At 41.1% G+C, this 19,893-nt stretch overlaps 1 protein-coding gene across 8 annotated transcripts; it reads right to left on the reverse strand.

Annotated features, from left to right (window-relative positions):
- Window positions 1-5,892: 5,892 nt before the first annotated feature.
- On the reverse strand, window positions 5,893-10,315 carry Armcx1 (armadillo repeat containing X-linked 1). Of its 8 annotated transcripts, XM_042269349.2 has the most exons (6): window positions 9,888-10,008; window positions 9,447-9,538; window positions 9,095-9,254; window positions 8,909-8,993; window positions 8,077-8,163; window positions 5,899-7,805 (listed from the first exon to the last, which is right to left on the reverse strand). In XM_042269349.2, the coding sequence occupies exon 6, from the start codon at window positions 7,672-7,674 to the stop codon at window positions 6,280-6,282; it is 1,395 nt and encodes a 464-aa protein (XP_042125283.1). In that variant the 5' UTR covers window positions 7,675-7,805; window positions 8,077-8,163; window positions 8,909-8,993; window positions 9,095-9,254; window positions 9,447-9,538; window positions 9,888-10,008; the 3' UTR covers window positions 5,899-6,279. The 8 variants fall into 8 exon arrangements, with proteins under 8 accessions (XP_006996473.1, XP_015845246.1, XP_042125281.1 ...); XM_006996411.4 differs by lacking the exon at window positions 9,095-9,254 and having other exon boundaries at window positions 5,893-7,805; window positions 8,913-8,993; window positions 9,888-10,315; XM_015989760.3 differs by lacking the exon at window positions 9,095-9,254 and having other exon boundaries at window positions 5,893-7,805; window positions 9,888-10,012.
- Between the last annotated feature and the right edge of the window lie 9,578 nt (window positions 10,316-19,893).

Here is a 19,893-nt window from a genome sequence, read left to right on the forward strand (position 1 = left end):
CGGCATCGATCGAGAGGAAACCCTGGAGAATAAGGTGTTCTGAGGAAGAAGACCCTGGTAAAGCTTCAGCCAGTTTCTGAAATCCATAATGCACGCACAGATCTGAGGACATTGTTGAGCATGGCAGCACAAATGTTTAGTCCCACCCCTCCAAGCAGAAGCTGGTGGATCCCTGTGAGGTTGAAGCCAGCATGCTCTACATAGCAGAGTTCCTGGCCAGCCAGGGATACCTAGTGAGACCCTGACTAGAATAAAAATATAAATAAAAAGACCAAGATGACCCTAAGCTCTCACTTCTGACTGACCCTTAGGTGCAGAAAGTGAAACATATGCAGAAATGAAATCCAAGGAAAAGTTCAAAATTATGCAAATGAGTCTTTATGACGTGCCCACAACACACTTGGTCCATGAGAAAACAGTGGAGTATTTTGTTGATTTGATTTGATTTGGTTGCAAGTGTTGAATGAAATCTCGATTGACTCAGTTACTGAATATTAAACTACTGGAACATGCATTAAGGTGGCCACAGACAAAAAAAGAATATAGCCTGTTTCAGACTGGTTCAATAAAATGGCTGAACAACAACAACAAAAAAATCACCATACTTCATAGACAGAAGCAGAGTCTCATTTCCAGCTGCCAAAATGCCATAATGTCTGTTTGGGGCTTTGTTTTCCTTTTTTAAAGAAAAACATATTGAAAGGCATGAAACCCCGAGATAATCTGGCCAACACACAGGAAAACAATAAACTAACACAAGCACTCTGGAGGAAGCCTGCTAAACTTGTTAAACCAAGACTGCAAATCCACTCATTCAGTGTGCTCACAGAAGTGAAGAAAAACACGTATAGGAAAGCTAACGTTGCTTTCTCAGCAGACCCAGAAATTCAACAGAGATAGAAACTGAAAAAGGCAGAAGCGGAGACGAGGCAGGGGAGTAACAGGAAAGGAGGGCAGGGGTGGGAAAAGTAACTCTGGAATTGAAAATTTCAATAATTACAATAAAAAAATCACTAAAGGGATAACAATACATCTGATTAGGTATAAAAAAAAGAGTCAGTGAACGTAAAGATGGGAAAATTGAAATGATGAACTCTGAGTAACAGAAAGCAAAAAGAAGAAAGGAACCTGAACACAGCCTAAGCCATCCATGGACCACCATCAAACAGAGAATCATATGCATATGGGAAATCCAGAAGGAGGAGAGAGAAAAGAAATGTAATCTTAACTACTCAGGAAACGAAGGCAGGAGTATCTCACAAGTTCAAACCCAGGCTGAGCTTCAGAGTGAGTTCAGAGTCAGCTCTAGCAACTTGGTGAGACCTATCTCAAAGTAAAAAGTACAATAGAGGCCTGGAGATATATGTATGTATCTGAGTTAAGCAGATAGCCACTCAGGAGACAAATGTAATCAAGATGTTTTACAAAGTAAATTGCAAGTGAATTATAAATCCAGATATTAATGGCAAAACAACATAGTTTCTAGGATATAATGTATATAATCTTCATGACATTATAAAGTAGGACTTTGGGGCATGGGGTTCAACTCAGGGTTTCTCTGTGTAGCTACATTTTTACGATATGGCTGTTTTGCCTGCATGTGAGTCTGGTGCCCTCGATGGTTGTGAGCCATCATGTGGATGCTGGGAATTGAACCCAGGTCCTCTGGAAGAACAGCTAGTGCTCTTAACCACTAAGCCATCTCTCCAGCCCGGGGAAACATTTTTTTTTTGTTTTGTTTTTGTTTTTCGAAACAGGGTTTCTCTGCGTAGCTTTGCGCCTTTCCTGGAGCTCACTTGGTAGCCCAGGCTGGCCTCGAACTCACAGAGATCTGCCTGGCTCTGCCTCCCGAGTGCTGGGATTAAAGGCATGCGCCACCACCGCCTGGCCCAGGGAAACTTTTTAAGAGAATAAAATAAAATGAAGAAAAACATTGATAAAATTTCTTTTGATTGAGAGGCATTTCTTGGCTGAGCATGATGTTGTCCATATGCAATCCCAGCACTCAGAAGACTGAGACAAGAGGATACCAAATTTGAGTTCCAGGCCCATTTGGACTACAGAGTGAAGCTCTGTCTCGAATGGAATGGAAGAGAGGGTCTGGAGCGATGGCTGAGTAGTTAGGAGCACTGACTGTTTTTAAAGACAATTAATGTTTGGTAGCCAGAAGCCACATGGTGTCTCACAACCATCAGATGATGACCTCTTCTGGTGTCTATGGGCACCATGCACTCTCAGTGCACAGACATATATGCAAGCAAAAGTCCATGCACATATATGCACAAAAAATTTGCTAAATGAGAGAGTCTTCTATATCAAGATAGAGATATCATTATGTACGTGAAAATCAAGCAACACAACCTAATATCAGTATTTGATAAAAGAAAAGATATAAAAGTACTCATATCTTCAAGATTTAACTATGCTTTATAGTTATTATATTATAGTGTCTTTGTTTAAAATGCACAGATTGACAACGTATGTATTATATCTTGGATAAGAGGACTGGCCAAAATATTTTATAATACTCAAATGTGCTGATTAGCACATTTATTGTAATGCTTCCTGAGGAAAAAATGGTATATATGAGTACTTCAATTGCTGACTCCAAAATTTTGGTCCAGACCACTTTTACAAACTAAATAATTTTCAAAGCCCAAAGTATAGGGTATCCTATCTTGTGGTCCTTATAGAACCCTTTATAATGGACCCATAATGTGGTAGAAGGAGGGGCCCCTAGAGGGCTGTGAGAAAGAAAAACAAGAAACAGCCATGTGGTCTGGTCATTGTCCAGCACGGTCGTATGTGCAAGCTGTCACGTACTCGACTAACCATGTATCTCCCCTGCAGCCCCCTGCCTTTTCCCACCCTTCTCATTCTAGCAATCACTGCCTCCCAGTCTGAAATACCCAAATCACAGTGTATTTAACTAGAAGACAAAGAAACAAAAAATGTATAAAAGTCACAGTCTTTGGATACTGAAGGGTTCGGCCTTTTGGAACTGATATCCCTGGGCCTTGTTATATACATACAATAAAACTGTTAGCCATAACACAGCTTGGATGTCTTTTCCCTTGGTTTCCCACAGCAATAGCATTATTGTGAGCATAATGGCATCTCCTACCTACTTCAATTTATGTGCCATCCTAGACCCATTTGACTCTACATCTAATCTAGAGCCTGATTAACTGCTTTATATTCTGACTAGAAGAAAGAAAACAAAGAGTCATCCTGCTTGTACATTCCTAGGGTGCAAGGCATTGCCACCCTGCTTCCAGCTACAACCTGAGTAGTCACATGACGTAGTGTCACCTAACTGATAACGGAGGCACAAAACTAGCACGAACTCACCCATGGACATACGAGAGAAAATGTCCTGTAAGGCAGATTTTGACCCAGAGAGCAGCTGCTTGTGGAAGCTGACAGAGGGTTAGGAACTTGACTCAATGGCAGAATGCTTGTCTGCCATCTCAAAAGCCCTGGTTTTGATCTCTAGGACCACATATAATAAACACACAGCAGTTTTACATTCCCTCTACTGACACTGTTCTTGGAAACCACAATCGAATCAACTGTTTCCAAAGATTATGTCTAGATGGTGACTAACTCTTGGCTTTGCTTTTCATCTACCATAGTGCCCCTTTTTCTTACTCATGTTTCCTCATATTACATATCCCACCAAAGTGTCATCAGGTAAGGGTTTGTTCCTGGCTCTATTTTCTAGTCCTGAGCTAAGAAACCACTGGACTTTTCATTTTTAATGAAATGAGCTCTGTGGTAAAAGGTAGAACTTCACTGTCCCTCCAAGGTAGCAAACATAAAAATAATGTTTCTATTATAGAATAGAGTAACATGTCATAAATAGCCAAAGCCTGATGAAATATAAAAAGCCCGTCCATAAAGTAAGCCCTTTGTCTGAGAAATTGTATTGAAAACAGATGTTTATTATGTAATATACATGTTTGGATATTACCAAGATTTTATTTTTTTACATTTATTTATTTATTTTATGTGTATGAATATTTTACCTACATGTATGTCTGTGCATCATGGGTATGCCTGGTGTCCCTGGAGGCCAGAAGAGGGTATTGGGTCTCCTGGGACTGAAGTTAGAGATGGTTGTAAGCCATCATATGGATATTGGGAATCAAACCTGTGTCCTCTGGAAGAAAAGCCAGTGTTTCTAACCACTGAGCTTTCTCTCCAGCCCCATAACAAGTATTTTAACTAAAAATATTAAATTTATGAAAATTGTATATAAAATTATATATTTTTATTAAAGTATAAATAATTTATTTATAGATTATAAATAATATTTCAATAACTTATTTATAAATTATAAAATGACATTTTAATAATTTATGAAATATTTTATCAGATGATAAAATTTATAAAAATAATAATATATTTTATGGGAATCTATAGTACAACCAAAACCCAGAAGCCATAAAGAGAAAATAAGGAAACGTCAATCACTAAACACTTTTTCAGAAAAAAAAAAAAAAAGACAACACTAAATGAAGTAGATCTCCACCAAGCCTCTTGCTTTGATGGGAGCAATATCTATCCAAATTGCCCAAATTCCAGATCGTTAAATAAACAACCCTCTATGAAGACCTTGATTGCAATCTACATTGATATTAGGGAGAAAATGTTCTAAGCAGGAAACATTAAGAATCTGTTGTGTTTATTAATTCTATTTCTCACAGTAATAAATTATCATTCTGGATTTTGTTTTCAAAAGGAAGTCCCACTTTATTTGATAACATGTTATATGGTCTGCAAGCTCAGCAAGGCTCAGTAAATGAGGAGCTGCAAGCTCAGACAAAGCTACCTTTATTAGAGCTCCTCTTTGACCTTTCAGGATGTCACTGGTCAGCCCACTCTCAATAGGGGATCAACTTACATTTGCATGAACCTATGCAGACAAAGTTCCCCCTCCATCAGGGCTTCCATCCCTTGCCTTCCCTCCCAGTCCTCCCACAGCCCTCTTCAAGTACACACATGGCCCAGGCTCTCAACACAGGCCTGACAAGGCCCCAATGGAGAGGGTGAAACACTCTCAGTTGTAAATACCCTTCCCTGCCCCCACCTTGTCCTCAGCCTGAGCACACAGGAGACCTAACAACAGAGCTGACACTGCTCTGGGCTAAAGGCAAGGAAGAGCCACAACTTAGAAAGACAAAGCAGGGACAAACTTCAGCCTGGGATGTGGTGTAAACATAATGTAAATAGCCAGCATGGAAAAATAGTCTTATGTTAGCGCTATGTTCAAAGCCACTCTCAAGAGAACCTAGCAAAACCAGAGAGTCAAGAACTTGAAATGCATGTTACCTACATCAGCTGCCTACCCCACACTGGAGTTTCTTTTGAAACAAGGCAGATGAAATATGAATTGAAGAAAGAAAGCCTGTTTCCTGAGCCTTGAAAAGTTATGCTTTGTGGGGGGTGGAGACGATTTAACCAACTGAGACCCATTATTAGAAAATTATCTTTGAGTACATTGAGATTGACACAGATCCTAAAACTGTTTGATGGGAAAAATCAAAACAGCAGGATATCCTCTGCGTCTCTAACATCCTCCCTAAAAGAGAAGAAGCTAACTTCTCCCTGACCTGACCCCTGAGCTCTGCAAACTGTCACAGGCCAGGATGCTGCTCTTCTGAAAATGATTGAGAGCTGCATCCTTCCAGGGAAACACTGGGACACGAAGAGGTGGCCTGGCCATGCCCCACACTAGTCTCACCAAGCACTTGTTGGATCCAGCTTATCCTATCATCAACCTAAATAAAAAAATCAAAACAAACGGAAGAATACTGATTCTTATATATATATATATATATTGTCTCTCCAAATAGATCATGAACCCAAGGACAAAAACAGTGTCTTTTTCTACTGCTTAAACATAACTTTATTGATAAAGCACAACTCTTAGATGAACAAATTTAAATCAATACAAAAGTATAGCTTATTTATGACATATAGTTACTTCACTGTCAGTTTAGGTAAACAAAAATATCTCCACCTAGGTAGAAAGTTGAATGAATAAATGTTTTCTTTATGCAAGCTCTAATATGTATTTGGCATATTTAAAAAGGCTCAGTCTAAAGCCAGCATCAATGGCCATTGATAATCTGTGATTCATTTTTCCTAAATAGCAGCCCAAAAGATCTCTTTGCCACACAAGCGCAATGAAAACCAAAGAAGTTATGAAACACATTGTTCCCACATGCAAACTTAAGAAACATTACTTAAGCATTGTTTGGAACAGATCTCAAGTTACAGTTTTGTTAATACTTTCAGAACTTTCACTTTGACCACCAGATCCTTATGATTCGCTAACGCTCTGATCTTCTTAACACATACTCCAGATTCTTTGAATAAAAAAAACAGTGAGCTTCTGCTGAATTCTCTCCTGGATGAGGCAAGCCCTTCACTTTTTATGTTGTCATTTATATTTTCAAAAAGAGTAAGGATGTTAAGAAGAATCTCTCTATCCCATTCTTTATTAAAGAGGGAAATCAGTTCTGATGGTACTTTACAACTGACCAGCTCTCTTGTCATGGCTGGATTTTCAGTAAAGTTTATAATTAGTTTCATAGTCTGTATCTTGGTGAAGTGATTTCCCAGAAATAACAAAGCAAAAAAGTCTGGAAAAGAATAGGAAAGCAAATGTTGGTAATGATTAGTCACGGTCATGTTGGTTAACAGCCTTAATCCAGCCATCTGCACGGCTGAGTCCAAGCGACAAATCATGGTATCGTCACACACTTGACTAATGTAAGTCTTAATCTTGCCCTGATTTTCAGAATTAACGCTCAAGTTATTAAGGGCATTGTAAGTCTTTTCCCTAATAATGGGGTCTCTCGTTTTTATCAGTTTTGCAATAATTGGGACACCACCCAATTCACGTATGGCATTTTGATTAAATGAATATGCTGCATTGTTACCCAGTGTGACCAAGGCTACCTCCTGAGTAAAAGGGTCATTTGTTCTCTCCAAGATGTTAAGGACCTTTTGAAGGTCAGGGGCACTCAGAATATCATCAATTTTATAGGGAAAGCTGAACTTGCCCCTGCGTACAGGCCATGCTGTGGCTGGAGCCTTGGTGCTCTTACTTCGATTCTTTCTCTTGACCTTGCCGCTTGCCCTGCTCCTAGCCCTAGAGCCCCGCCTGCCGCCGGGGTGGCAGCCTCCCCCCCTGCCTCCTGGGCAGGGCAAACTCGATGTCAGGGTCCTGCTCCCAGATATATTAGCAAACCTGATCCCTCTGCCTGCCTTTGCACTTGCCTGTTCCTTTAGGATCTTGAAAAGGGCCTTAGCCTTAGCTTCTAGGCCACCTCCACCCTGGGACTCTGGCTGCCCTTCCTTCTTTACACCTGGACCATTCTCAGGTCCCACCTTTACATCAGCCTTGGCCTTTGAATCCTCTTGAGGTTTGGCTCCTGCCCCCACCCCAACATTAGTCTTCACTCCTTTCTCAGTTTTGCCCCCAATTTCTGGTTTGTCGCTACAAGCCTCTTCCCCCACTTCCTCCTCCTCCTCTTCCTCCTCTTCTTCATCATCCCAGAGTTTCTCATCTTTTCCCCAGGTCAGTCTGTATACACAGTAGCAGGCACCAGCCCCGATGACCATGCCTGCCGCCACACATCCAGCTTCCCGGGTGCGGCCCATGATGCAGCTGGGGTGAATCCCTTAACCAGGACACAAAGCTGGCTTGCTCTGGTCCAGAAAACTCCCAGGTCAGGAGCAAATTCTTCAGACTTTGCAGGTAGGAGCAGCTACAACAGCAGACGCAGTGAGACCTAGAGGGAAAAAAAAAAAAGATTTTAAACTTTTGACTTCTCCAATTGTGTCTTCGTACATAAGTAGACTGAATCACTTGCCTACAAGCATACAAACATACAGAGACATTGGCTAGCACTTGGGACTTGGTATCCTTATCATTATTCCTTTCCTTTATCTGGAAGAAACTTCAGAAGTTTTCCAAACACCCAGATTCTCCAACCTTATGTTCTGCCCCCCATCCCTAGAATGTTAAATTGAATGAATTTATATGTTGCCTATGATCTTTACCCTTCCAGACGTCCTGAGTCAGGGTCACCCTCACATACACCCTCAGAGAGGCAAGTAGTCCTTCCTCCTTTCCAGCCTCTTGCAGATCTGCAAACAAAAGAATACAGAGGTTTGATCTGAGAGTTCAAGAACCAGATAAATCACACCCAACACGGGCTATATACCCATCTTCTGAATTTCCAGGCCCTTGCCCTTCACTGCAGTGTTTCTGACCTTCTGTTAGCTTCCTCACTGCACAGGGATGTGGCATTATCTCCCTTCCCCTCTGCCTTGGATGATCAGTCTCCTGGCGCCCCCACAACTCTATCTGTCACTTCTTCCAAAGATGACACTACACACCCTTTCTTGTAAAGAAATGGACAGAGGTCCCTAGAAGTCAGATAGAATTTAAGTACATCTGCACTTGCTTCTGCCACCCGACTGTCTTAAAGACAGCCTCTCAACTCTATTGAACAGTTAGATAGATTTCCACGGCTCTGCGAGATTTCTTTCCTCCCTCCTCTCAGTTCCTAACTTCACCAAACTTCAGGACTACCAAACTGGGTGCCTATTAGACTAACACCAAGGACACTGCACCATACAGTATTAAAAAAAAAATGTCACCCCATCTCCAACCCAGCACTCTCTACAGCTATCTTCACCTAACTATCTCCTTCTTGGTTTCTCATCTGCAAAATGTTTCCTTTTGTAAGCTCAGGACCAAAGAAAGAGACCGGAAAGGGTGATGGAGAGAGAAAGTCTCTGAGTCCACTCGAGTTCATTGTCACCATTACCGTCTACTCCAGTGACACCCCCCCCTCACCCCAAACAGTGTCATCACACTTTTTCTGACCTACTTGATTCTGGATTGTTGTTCCTCCCTCTCCTGCTCTTCGGTTTGGACTCGTCTTCAGGAGCAAGATTCACAGATGCAGCGCCTAAACAGAGACAGAACACAAAACATAGATCGTCTAAATGCCCGTTTTCCCAAATCTGGGGAGCTAGTTGGTCATTCGGATTTCATGTTTTTATTGCTCACCCTATCCCCAGTTCTCTGGGCTCCACTGACACTTCCCTGGGGCTATATTACTACATCCTGGCACTCCTTTCTGCAGTGGCCGGCCATTTTCCCTGCAAAAACCACACCCCTTTGGAAGTGCAGGGTTGGAGGCTGGCCTAGCGAGTACGGAAAACTGGAGCTGTGGAAGATAACAGATCTCTTCTGTTCTCCCCACCCCAGCCCACCCCCAAAGATAGCCATTTTTTTTTCCTGTGGAACTATGAGAGTTGCCCTTTTTTTCCTGAGACGGGGACAGGGGAGAACAGACACATAGATTGCTAAAGAGTCAATAATGGTCCCGAGTTATGGTAAAGCCCTAAGCCATCACCACCTATCTGCGGTCCTCCGGCAATCTCAGCTTTTGACGGGCATGCAGAAATTCGATGTCGATTACTCCTTTGCTTGAAAAGGTACTGCGCCCTCCTGAATGACAGAGGATAACAGTCTCACTACTTCAAAATTCTGCCTTCGAAGATGCATCCATGCACCAATCCATAATATTTACCCCTCCGGATTCAGGGCATGCCAAAGACTCCCCGCCCCCAAACCCTAATCTGGGGTCTCCCCTGGAATCTCTCCCTGCAATGTCCATCGGTTTTTTGGGTTTGTTTGGTTTGGTTTGGTTTTTGTTCTAAGAGGGTCCGAAGACATTGCGAGTGCTGGAAGAGAGCAGACTGTATGGCTGGCATCTCCGCTAACCGCTACTCATAAGACAACAATCCCCAGGCATACCGCACCCACAACACAGACCTGCGGGGGTCCAAGCAATTACCTTCTCCTCCTCCTTCCGCAGCAGGCCTGCCCGCTCTCAGCAACAACACAGAGAGAGCAAACACCAAATGTAGACCCGAATCAGAACGACGCCTGCACACGTCGGCTTCAGCTCACGTGAGGGTCACGTCACTAGTGAGATCAGGACTCCGACTACACGCTGCGACAGGAGGCAGCCTTTCCCAGTCCTTCCCCGGCACACCAGGTCCTGCCGCTATCCATTTCCTCTTTGTTAGTCCCCAAACCAGAAGGAGCTTCTTTTGTGGTTGGAATTTGCCTTTCTATGCTTATCACAGAGCCTGCACGGGCCTTTCTTCCTCTTCTAGGAATAATCCTGGCGTTTCTTTATTCCCTCCCCAGATGCTTTTCCCTTCTTCCCTTCCCCTTTCAGCTGGGGGAAATCCAGCACTTCCCATGCACTCCTCCACCAGACAGCATTTCAGAAAAGGAGACACGGAGTGGAATTACGTTTCTTAAAATGTTCTGCCCACTTGTTAAAAAATCAGCTTTACTTTTACACTGAGGACATAAAATTATGTTTTTCATTTGTGTGGAGAAAATTTTAAGTAGAAGAGGAAAACCCAGTGGACCTTTATCATTTTTGCATTTATCACACAAAAATATTTCTACTGATTGCAGGCAAACAGTTGCTTTCAAAATACGCTAATTTGTTTTTAAAATTGAAAGCTGGAATTTGTGCATGAATACGCTAAGAAAAGATGGTCCGTTGTCTGATTTGGACCATTTTATACAAACTGCTCGTTTATTTATTTTTTCTCCTTTTGCCTCAACTTGCAATTTGGTAAAATAAAAGCAACACAATCAGTCCTAACTTATTTAATTAAAGTAAGACATGTAGTTAAGTACCCAGAGTCTTTACTGATTGCTACAGGAAAGATTTGATGGCTGCTCTAAACACCTGCTCCGGGATTAGATTCCCGCCTACTAAAGCTGAGACAGCTGAGAGCCAGAAGATGGAATGGTCCCATTCTCCTTGCCCTACCAAGAAGTGAGGAATGTGCTGCCCTCCTACATTCCAGAGCCCTCCTTTCATTCCCTGTAGTCAGGCAGCTGTTTGTTGCTCAGTCCAAACACACACACACACACACACACACACACACACACACACGCACGCACGCACGCACACACGCATGCACGCATATGGGTAACCACAATAATATATGCCCCCTTTATTCAGATGACAAACCTAAGTAAATATCTTTGGTTCCTTTATGCCTTTCCCCAAATTCCCAAGAAGTATCTACGCATTGCTTAGAAGAGCTTACTAGTTCCACCTCCCTCTCTGCCCTTGTTCATGGCACTCTTGATCCTGTTGCTATCAGTGCCCGAGAAGAGCTTGCCAGGCCTCTCTGGCCTCCTGAACTCCAGGACATCCAGGAAGAACCTAAGCTTATTTCAGGGTCACTGCCAACAAGTTCACACTCACATTGATGACCCCTCAGTCAAGCGTGCTCTCAGGCCTACTGACAACCCTGACCACACTTAACCTAGGGCAGGCATTTTCACCTGGCCAACTGTTGCCTGAAACTGTGTTCAGACTGTGTGCATACACATGCTCATTTTAACAGAGAAAAGAATCAGAACTCTTACCAGACCCTTACAGAATTATAGACAACTGAAAAAGCCCTAAACCCAATCACTCAGAAAAATATAGATCTATACCCCTCATAGACTTGTTCATTCTATGTACAAAAAATATAGAGAAGTGCCTGTGATGCCTTTGCGATCATCATCCACTTCTAACAATTTCGTTCCTTGTGCAAATACAAAAAAATTGAACGGCCTGCAGATAAAAAGTTAACCTTTGATGCAATACTTCCAATAAACCTGCATTTTAATTTAAGAACTGATATCTTTTTTAAATGGAGCCTTTCTGTAAGAGATTAATATCAAGGAAACATAAGGAACTCAAACAATTCAGCAATAGGGCGGAATAAAACAAATAATGCAATTGTTTAAATGGACAAAGGATCTGAACAGACCTTTTTATTAAAAAAAAAGATTGAACTATCCAACAGATTATATGAAAAATGCTCAATATCAAGCTGAGACATCACCTCATTTTAAGTATGAATGGCTATTATCAAAAAGACAAAAACAAGTGTTGGCGAGGATGTTGAGAAATTGAAACCCTGACAAACTCTACTGACAAAACATAAAAGAGTGCAACAGTTATGGAAACACTCAAATGCAATTAAATAAATATTGTCCTAGTTATGTTTCTACTGTTGTGCTAAAACACGGACTAAAAGCAGCTTGAGGAAGAAAGGGTTGATTTTGTTTTACAGTTTTCAGGGAATCGAGGAAAGCTAAGACAGGAGCTCAAGACAGGAACCTGGAGGCAAGAACTGACGGAAGCGGAGAACATGGAGGAGTGCTGCTTTCTGGCTTGCTCTCCATGGTGCTGTGGATCCTTCCACCACCATGGAGAGTATCAAGTAATCAAGAAAATATCCTCAGAGACTTGCCTGTAACACAGTTCTCAGTTGAGGTCCCCTCTTTCCAAATATGTCTAATTTGTGTCAAGTTGACAAAAATGACTAGCCAGCACACTTATGCTCTAGTGGTTTCATACATCATGCATGTACACACACACACACACACACACACACACACACACACACACACACACGGGGGAGAGAGAGAAATTCCAAAGAGATACCTGCACTCTGGTGTTCATTGGAGCGTCATTCACATTAGCCAAAATATAGAAACAACTAACAGATGAATGAGAAAAGAAAATGTAGAATATACATGATAGAATGGTATTCAGCCTTAGAGAAAGAAGGAGCCCTTGCCATATGTGATGCTATGAAGCTCTTAGAAAGATCATGTTAGGGGAAACAAGCTCCCTACAGGACAGACCAATAGTGTGAAATTCCACTCCTAGGCAGTATCTACAATCGTCAAACTCACAGGCTCCAACGTAAGGAGTTGTTCTTGAATAGGTAAAAAGTTTCAGTTACACAACGTGAACAAGTTTTAGAGATCTACTGAACAACATTGTGCCTAAAAAGAACAAAACTGAAAATCATGGACAGTACATCATGGATAATGACTTATTCAAGAAACTGTGAGAAGCTGACCAGAAGACTTACAATCAAAGGAAATACATTCATCTTATATCACATTTGGCAAAATAAATGTGAATTTCATACATCACAAGTTAAAATAAAATGACTAACATGGATTTTGTAATTTTCTCCCAAGCTTTGTTTATTTTTACATTAGCTGATTAGCTACTAGTCTAAATGGCTGTAATCTGCTGCATTCCCAAGGACTATTATATGTACACTTCAATGTTATGCTACTTAGAAAGTTTCCTGTTATATATTCTTATTGAGTCATAATATTTTAAAATATAAAATATTTGTACTATTTAATGCATTTTGCTTAATTTATCTAAAATTAATCATAACAATTCTAACTATTTAAATTCTCATGTTTTTTTATCTTTTCCCATTTCTTCATTTTCAGTCTTTCTACGTCTATTTGTTATATGTGTTTTATAAAGCATAGTTTAGTTTCTTATAAAGTCAAACTGAAAGTCCTTGTATTTTAATTCAGCCATCCATATTAATTATAATTGCATATTTGAGGCCTTATCCCTGACATCTTATGTTGTGTTTTCTATACGTTTCCTATTTTGTGTAATTTTTTTGTTGTTGCATCTTTTGGGGGTCTTCCTGACATGTTTTTCTCTTTTGCCACTGGAAAATTCTACAGCACAGTGCAATTTTACTGGTAGCTACAATTATATACGTGTGTGTGTATGTGAGATGTATATATCTATATTATATTTATTTATTTATTTATTATAGTGTTCTGCCTGCATGTATGCTTGGACACCAGAAGAGGGCACCAGATCTCATTATAGATGATTGTGAGCCGCCACATGACTGGGAATTGAACTCAGGACTTCTGGAAGAACAGTCAAGTGTTCTTAACCTCTGAGTCATCTCTCCAGACTGTTTTTTGGGGGTTTTCAAGCCAGGATTTCTCTGTATAGCCTTGGCTGTTCTGGAAATCGATCTGTAGACCAGGCTGGCCTCAAACTCACAGAGATCCTTCTTCCTCTGCCTCCTGAGTGATGGGATTAAAGGCATGTGCCACTGCCACCCAGCAACAATTATATTTTCATCAAGCATCTAAACATATTTTCTTCCAATATCAAAATTTAATCACTCTCAATAACCACCCCAACCTCCACAAATATATGATTTTTTTTAAAGATTTGTTTTTATTATTTTTAAGTGTGTGAGTGTGTGTGTGTGTGTGTGTGTGTGTGTGTGTGTGTGTGTGTGTGTGTGTGACTGCAGGTGCCCTCAGAGGTCAGAGGTCTCTGATATCCCTGGAGCTAGAGTTACAAATGATCGTGACTGCCAGGCGGTGGTGGTGGTGCACACCTTTCATCCCAGTGCTCGGGAGGCAGAGGCAGGCGGATCTCTATGAGTTTGAGGCCAGCCTTAGCTACAGAGTGAGTTTCAGGAAAGGCACAAAGCTATAGAGAAACCCTGTCTCAAAAAAACCAAACAAACAAATTACAAATGACTGTGAGTGGCCAGATATGGTTCTGGAAACTGAACTCAGGTATCTGCAAGAGCAGTAGGTGCTCTTGATTGCTGAGCCATCTCTCCAGTACAAGATATCTTTTATTATGCTTTCATTTGCATCCTAATTCCAATTCCAAATGTGTTTCTATCATCTTGGTTATAGAGGTATAATAATATTACTATATTATTGTAGTATATCACTATAATTTTAGAAGTTCTTTCTCAACAATTGCATCAAGCTTCATAGAATATTGCTGTACTGGCTGGTTTTGTGGGCCAACTTGACACAAGTTAGAATCATCAGAGAGGAAGGAGCTTCAGTTGAGGTAATGCCTCCATGAGATTCAGCTCTAAGGCATTTTCTCCAATACTGATCAACTGGGGAAGGCCCAGCCTATTATGGGTAGTTTCACCCCTGGGTTGGTGGTCCTGGCTTCTATAAGAAAGCAGGCTGAGCAAGCCATGATGAGCAAACCAGTGTGCAGCATTGCTCCATAGCCTCTGCATCAGCTCCTGCCTTCAGGTTCCTGCCCTACTTGAGTTCCTGCCCTCACTGCTTTTGGTGATGGAACTCTTGTTGTTGTTGGATTTTACTCTTTTGAGGGGCCCGCCACCCAGCTCCCAAATAAATCACACACAGAGGCTTATTCTTAATTATAAATGTCTGGTTGTTTCTAGCCAATTTTTCTTAAATTGTCCTGTCTCCTTTTTGCCTCTGGACTTTTTCCTTTTCTGACTTCTGTAATCTTACTTTCACTCCTGCTCCATGGCTGGCTGACTGGCTGGGTGACTGGCCCCTTCTTTTCTTGATCCTTGATATCTCTTGCTCCTTCTTCTTCTCCTCCCAGATTTCCCCTTCTATTTATTCTCTTTGTCTGCCATCCCTGCCTATCCTTTCTCCTGCCTCACTATTGGCTGTTCAGCTCTTTATTAGACCATCAGGTGTTTTAGACAGGCACAGTAACACAGCTTCACAGAGTTAAACAAATGCAGCATTAAGGAATGCAACCCATTTTTGCATATTGAAAAAATGTTCCACAGCATAAACAAACGTAACACACCTTAAAATAATATTCTACAACAAACTGTGAGTGAAATAAACCCTTTCTTCCCCAACTTGCTTTTGGTCATATGTTTCATCAAGGCAATAGAAACCCTAAGACAATTGCTACTAAACATAATTGATTGGCTGTTTACAATATTGGTAGTTCACTATCATTTTTTTCTTTAGAACTGTAAGAGAAATTGCTCTGTTGCATTTCAACATAAATTTTTTTGTGTAAGAAACCCAGTTACAATCTACTTGCTAATTTTTGTTTTTGTTTTTGTTTTTGTTTTTCGAGACAGGGTTTCTCTGTGTAGTTTTGGTGCCTGTCCTGGATCTTGCTCTGTAGACCAGGCTGGCCTCGAACTCACAGAGATCTGCCTGCCTCTGCCTCCCAAGTGCTAGGATTAAAGGCATGCGCCACCACCAACCGGCCTACTTGTTATTTTTTTTTTAAGTTGCACTTTTTCTCTCTCTGGGAGCTTACGGGGGTTTTATATTTTGGGGAACCTAAGGAATTTCAATAGGATGTGTCTAATCAACCTTTTTATTTGTGCTTTTGAAATTTCCTTATTTGGTATTTGGTATTTGGTTTAGTTCTAGGGGTACAATTCTTAAGAAGAATTCTTTAGGACTGTCTTTTCAAAGTCTTACAAGCTTTGAACAGATATTGAATTGCCTGGAACTAAGACCCGTGTCATTCAACTTTTCCAACATTTATCCTTACAATTTAGGAAGAATTCTGTGATTAAATGTCCCAAGTAACTAAGTTTATTTTCAGTCATGTACAGGGGAGGGAGGTTAGCCTTTTTAGTGAAGTTTTTATTAGATCATATTTTAAATAGATGAAACAATTTTAAATGTCCAGTTTCTTATTTTGGAACAGTCTGTTGTTGCTCTGTTTCCTCTTAAGCCTCTCAGAAAACAGAAATTAGAAGCTTCTGGATTAATGAGTTGGCTTAGAAGGTACAGGCCTTGCTTCACAAGCCCAGTGACCTGAGTTCAATCCCAGAACAAATTAATGTAAAGGTGGAAGGGGAGACCTGACTCTATAGAGTTGTCCTCTGACCTCCACTTGTGTGCCGTGGCTTGCACACCTGAGTCACACATAATACACACACAGTGATAACAATAATTGTAATAAGTATTATTATTTTAAAAGAAATTACCAGTTTCTTAAAATTCTCTTACATTTTCTGAAAGAGGACAACTATGCTATCTAGTACCTTCAAACACAATCAATGACATCAAGACTCTGTACAGTTTCACCTACAGCTGAGATGAATATGTATTCACAAATGGAATAAAACTTTAATCTCAAACAACCTTCAATGGTAACTCTTTTCTAAAAATTTAAGTATGAAAGGCATTCTAATATAGTATTTGTATTAATCCTCTGGGTGTTTATGCATGCATATATATACATTCACAACCCCCACGTGCTGTGGGATGTTAATGTATGTCCTGTGGGAGCCCTTCTTGGGTTCCTTGTGGCGTTACCCAGCAGGTTTGCATAGAGGATGATTAGGACCATGGGCCTGAGTGCAGGTGTCTGAGATGGTCTGCACTTGGCTGTGCTGGGGGATGGTCTGTATGTCAAGTTGCTCTGATTGGTTAATAAATAAAACCTGATTGGTCGTGGCTAGGCAGGAAGTATAGGCGGGACTAACAGAGGAGAAATAAAAGAACAGGAAGGCAGAAGGAGACGCTGCCAGCCACCGCCAGGACAAGCAGCATGTGAAGATGCTGGTAAGCCACGAGCCACGTGGCAATGTATAGATTTGTAGAAATGCGTTACTTTAAGATATAAGAACAGTTAACAAGAAGCCTGCCACGGCCATACAGTTTGTAAGCAATATAAGTCTCTGTGTTTACTTGGTTGGGTCTGAGCGGCTGTGGGACTGGCGGGTGACAGAGATTTGTCCTGACTGTGGGCAAGGCAGGAAAACTCTAGCTACTCCCACGCCTTCATCACTCCTCCTAGAACTTCCCCTTCCAACCTCATGTCCTCTTTTATTTTCTATAAATAACCCATTCAGTCCAAATTTTGCTGCCCATATTCCCTTGGGTATGGCTACATCCTCTAGAGCATGGTCACCTGAGAAGAGGCCACACCCTTAAAGAAAAAGGACTCTCCTTCCTAACAGTTGTCAACTGTCCATAGGTCGGTCCTCTGCTAGTAGTGGGGAACGTATGAGCGCCTCCACCTCCACGCTAGAATGTTGAGTGGCTGGAGCTTGCACACTTTTTATGTAGTCAACCACAGCTGCTGTGAATTCATGAACGCAGTACTCCTGTCATGTCCAGAAGACATTGCTTCACTCCAGTCCTACCCAATCTCTAGGCCGTACAATTTTTCATCCCTCTTCTATGATAGTCCCTGAATCTCAGAGGAAGGGGGTGTAATATAGATATCCCAAGTGTGGCTGAGCATTCCATGGATACATATTCTTTGCACTTAGGCCAGTAGTGAGTTTCTGTGTTAATCACTGTCCACCACACAAAGAAACTTCTCTGATGGGATCTGAGAGCTTCTCTAGCCTATGGGCATAGAGATACAAATTGAGAGGACAGTTTGATACTATGTCCATTTAGCAAAACAACGGTAGTAGGTTCATCCTGGGGGTTGGTGACCATGGGTTCCTGGCCAGGCCCACCCTGCCAGACATGAGTTTTCTCCTATAGAGCAGGCCTTAAATCCAATCAGAAAGCAGTTAGTTGGTTATCCTCATAACATTCATGCCACGATTGAACCCATGGGCATATCTTGTCATACTGGTTATTACTGTAGCAGAAGTGATTTACAGCTGGTAAAACTAATGATGATGGTTTTCTCCCAGCAGTTTGTTCAGCACCTTCACGTACTATGAAAACTAACCAACAGGGAAGAAGCTTCCTAGTCAGTACCAACTTGATTTTTCCAGGTCCCTTGATCAAAGTATGTGCTCTCTTTGTAATAGGGCTTTACCATCAAGTTCTTGTTGGCATTCAGGAAAAATTTAAATAGCCTGTGTTGTTTGGGGGCTCTCTGAGACACTCTTAACTAAAACTGGAGGGGTAACAACCCACACTTAGGCACTGAGCTTTTTATTTGGCATCTTATAACTTCTGGGCGAAGTATTATCCCCGTGTAGTGTGATTCCAATCAAACTCATATCTATGAAAGAATATATGGGGAGTTGGGGAGATGGCTCAGAGGCTGTTCTTCCAGATGTCCTGAGTTCAATTCCCAGCAACCACATGGTGGCTCACAACCATCTATAATGAGATCTGGTGCCCTCTTCTGACCTACAGGCATACATGCAGGCAGAACACTGTATACATAATAAATAAATAAATAAATAAATAAATAAATAAATATTAATTAATTAATTAATTAATTAATTAATTAAATCTATCTTTTAAAAAAGAATATATGAAACTTATAAAACAGTAGGATTTCATCGTGTGGAAGAGAAAGTAGGGAGAAGGATAGATAACTCTATGGATGTTTGAAGAAGCCATGTGGAGGAAATTTTTTCAGGCATTTGTAGACGCTCTTTGAACCTATTTCTATACTGAAAAGTTTGCTGAAATACAATTCTCTTTCACTTTCCTTCTCTCAAGCATGAAAAATACATTAATATACCTACCTCAGAGACACTTGCACATCCATGTTTATTGCTGCACTCATTGACATAAGTAGTCAATGGAACCAGTCTAGATGCCCATCAACAGATGAATAGATGAGTAAAATGTGGTACATGTACACAATGGAATTTTGTGTAACCTTACAAAATCAAATCATGACATTTGCAGGAGAGTGGATGGAAATGGAAATTACATTAGTCAAAGCAAACCAAGATTCAAAAAGACAACTACTATATTTTCTTTTATATGAGGAACTGAGATTTTAAATTGTGTGTGAGGAGGTCATGGTAGGGGATCATGAAGAGGATGAAGGAGTCTTGAGGGAAATGGGAAATAGAAAGGATAATAGAATACATGTGATAAGAAAGGAGAAAAGACAGGGCTGGAGAGATGGCTCAGAGGTTAAGAGCACTGGCTCCTCTTCCAGAGGACCTGAGTCCAATCTCTAGCACCCACATGGCAACTCACACCTGTCTGTAACTCAGTTCCAGGGAACCTGACACCCTCACACTAATGCAGATAAATTTAAAAAAAAAAGAAAGGAGAAAAGAGGATTACCTAGAGGAAGGGAACCAGACACAGAGAGAGACAGGGAGGAAGGGGAAGGCTGGGAGAAGGGAAACAAATGAGAAACAAGTACAATGAAACATGTGTGAAGATGTCATGACGACACACATGACTTTATATACTAACCAAAAAAACAACTTAAAAGAAGTGAAAGAGACACAGATTTGGCCTTACAATTGACAAAATTTTAA

Source organism: Peromyscus maniculatus, chromosome X (assembly GCF_049852395.1).
Source record: "Peromyscus maniculatus bairdii isolate BWxNUB_F1_BW_parent chromosome X, HU_Pman_BW_mat_3.1, whole genome shotgun sequence".
NCBI classification, from domain to species: domain Eukaryota; kingdom Metazoa; phylum Chordata; class Mammalia; order Rodentia; family Cricetidae; genus Peromyscus; species Peromyscus maniculatus.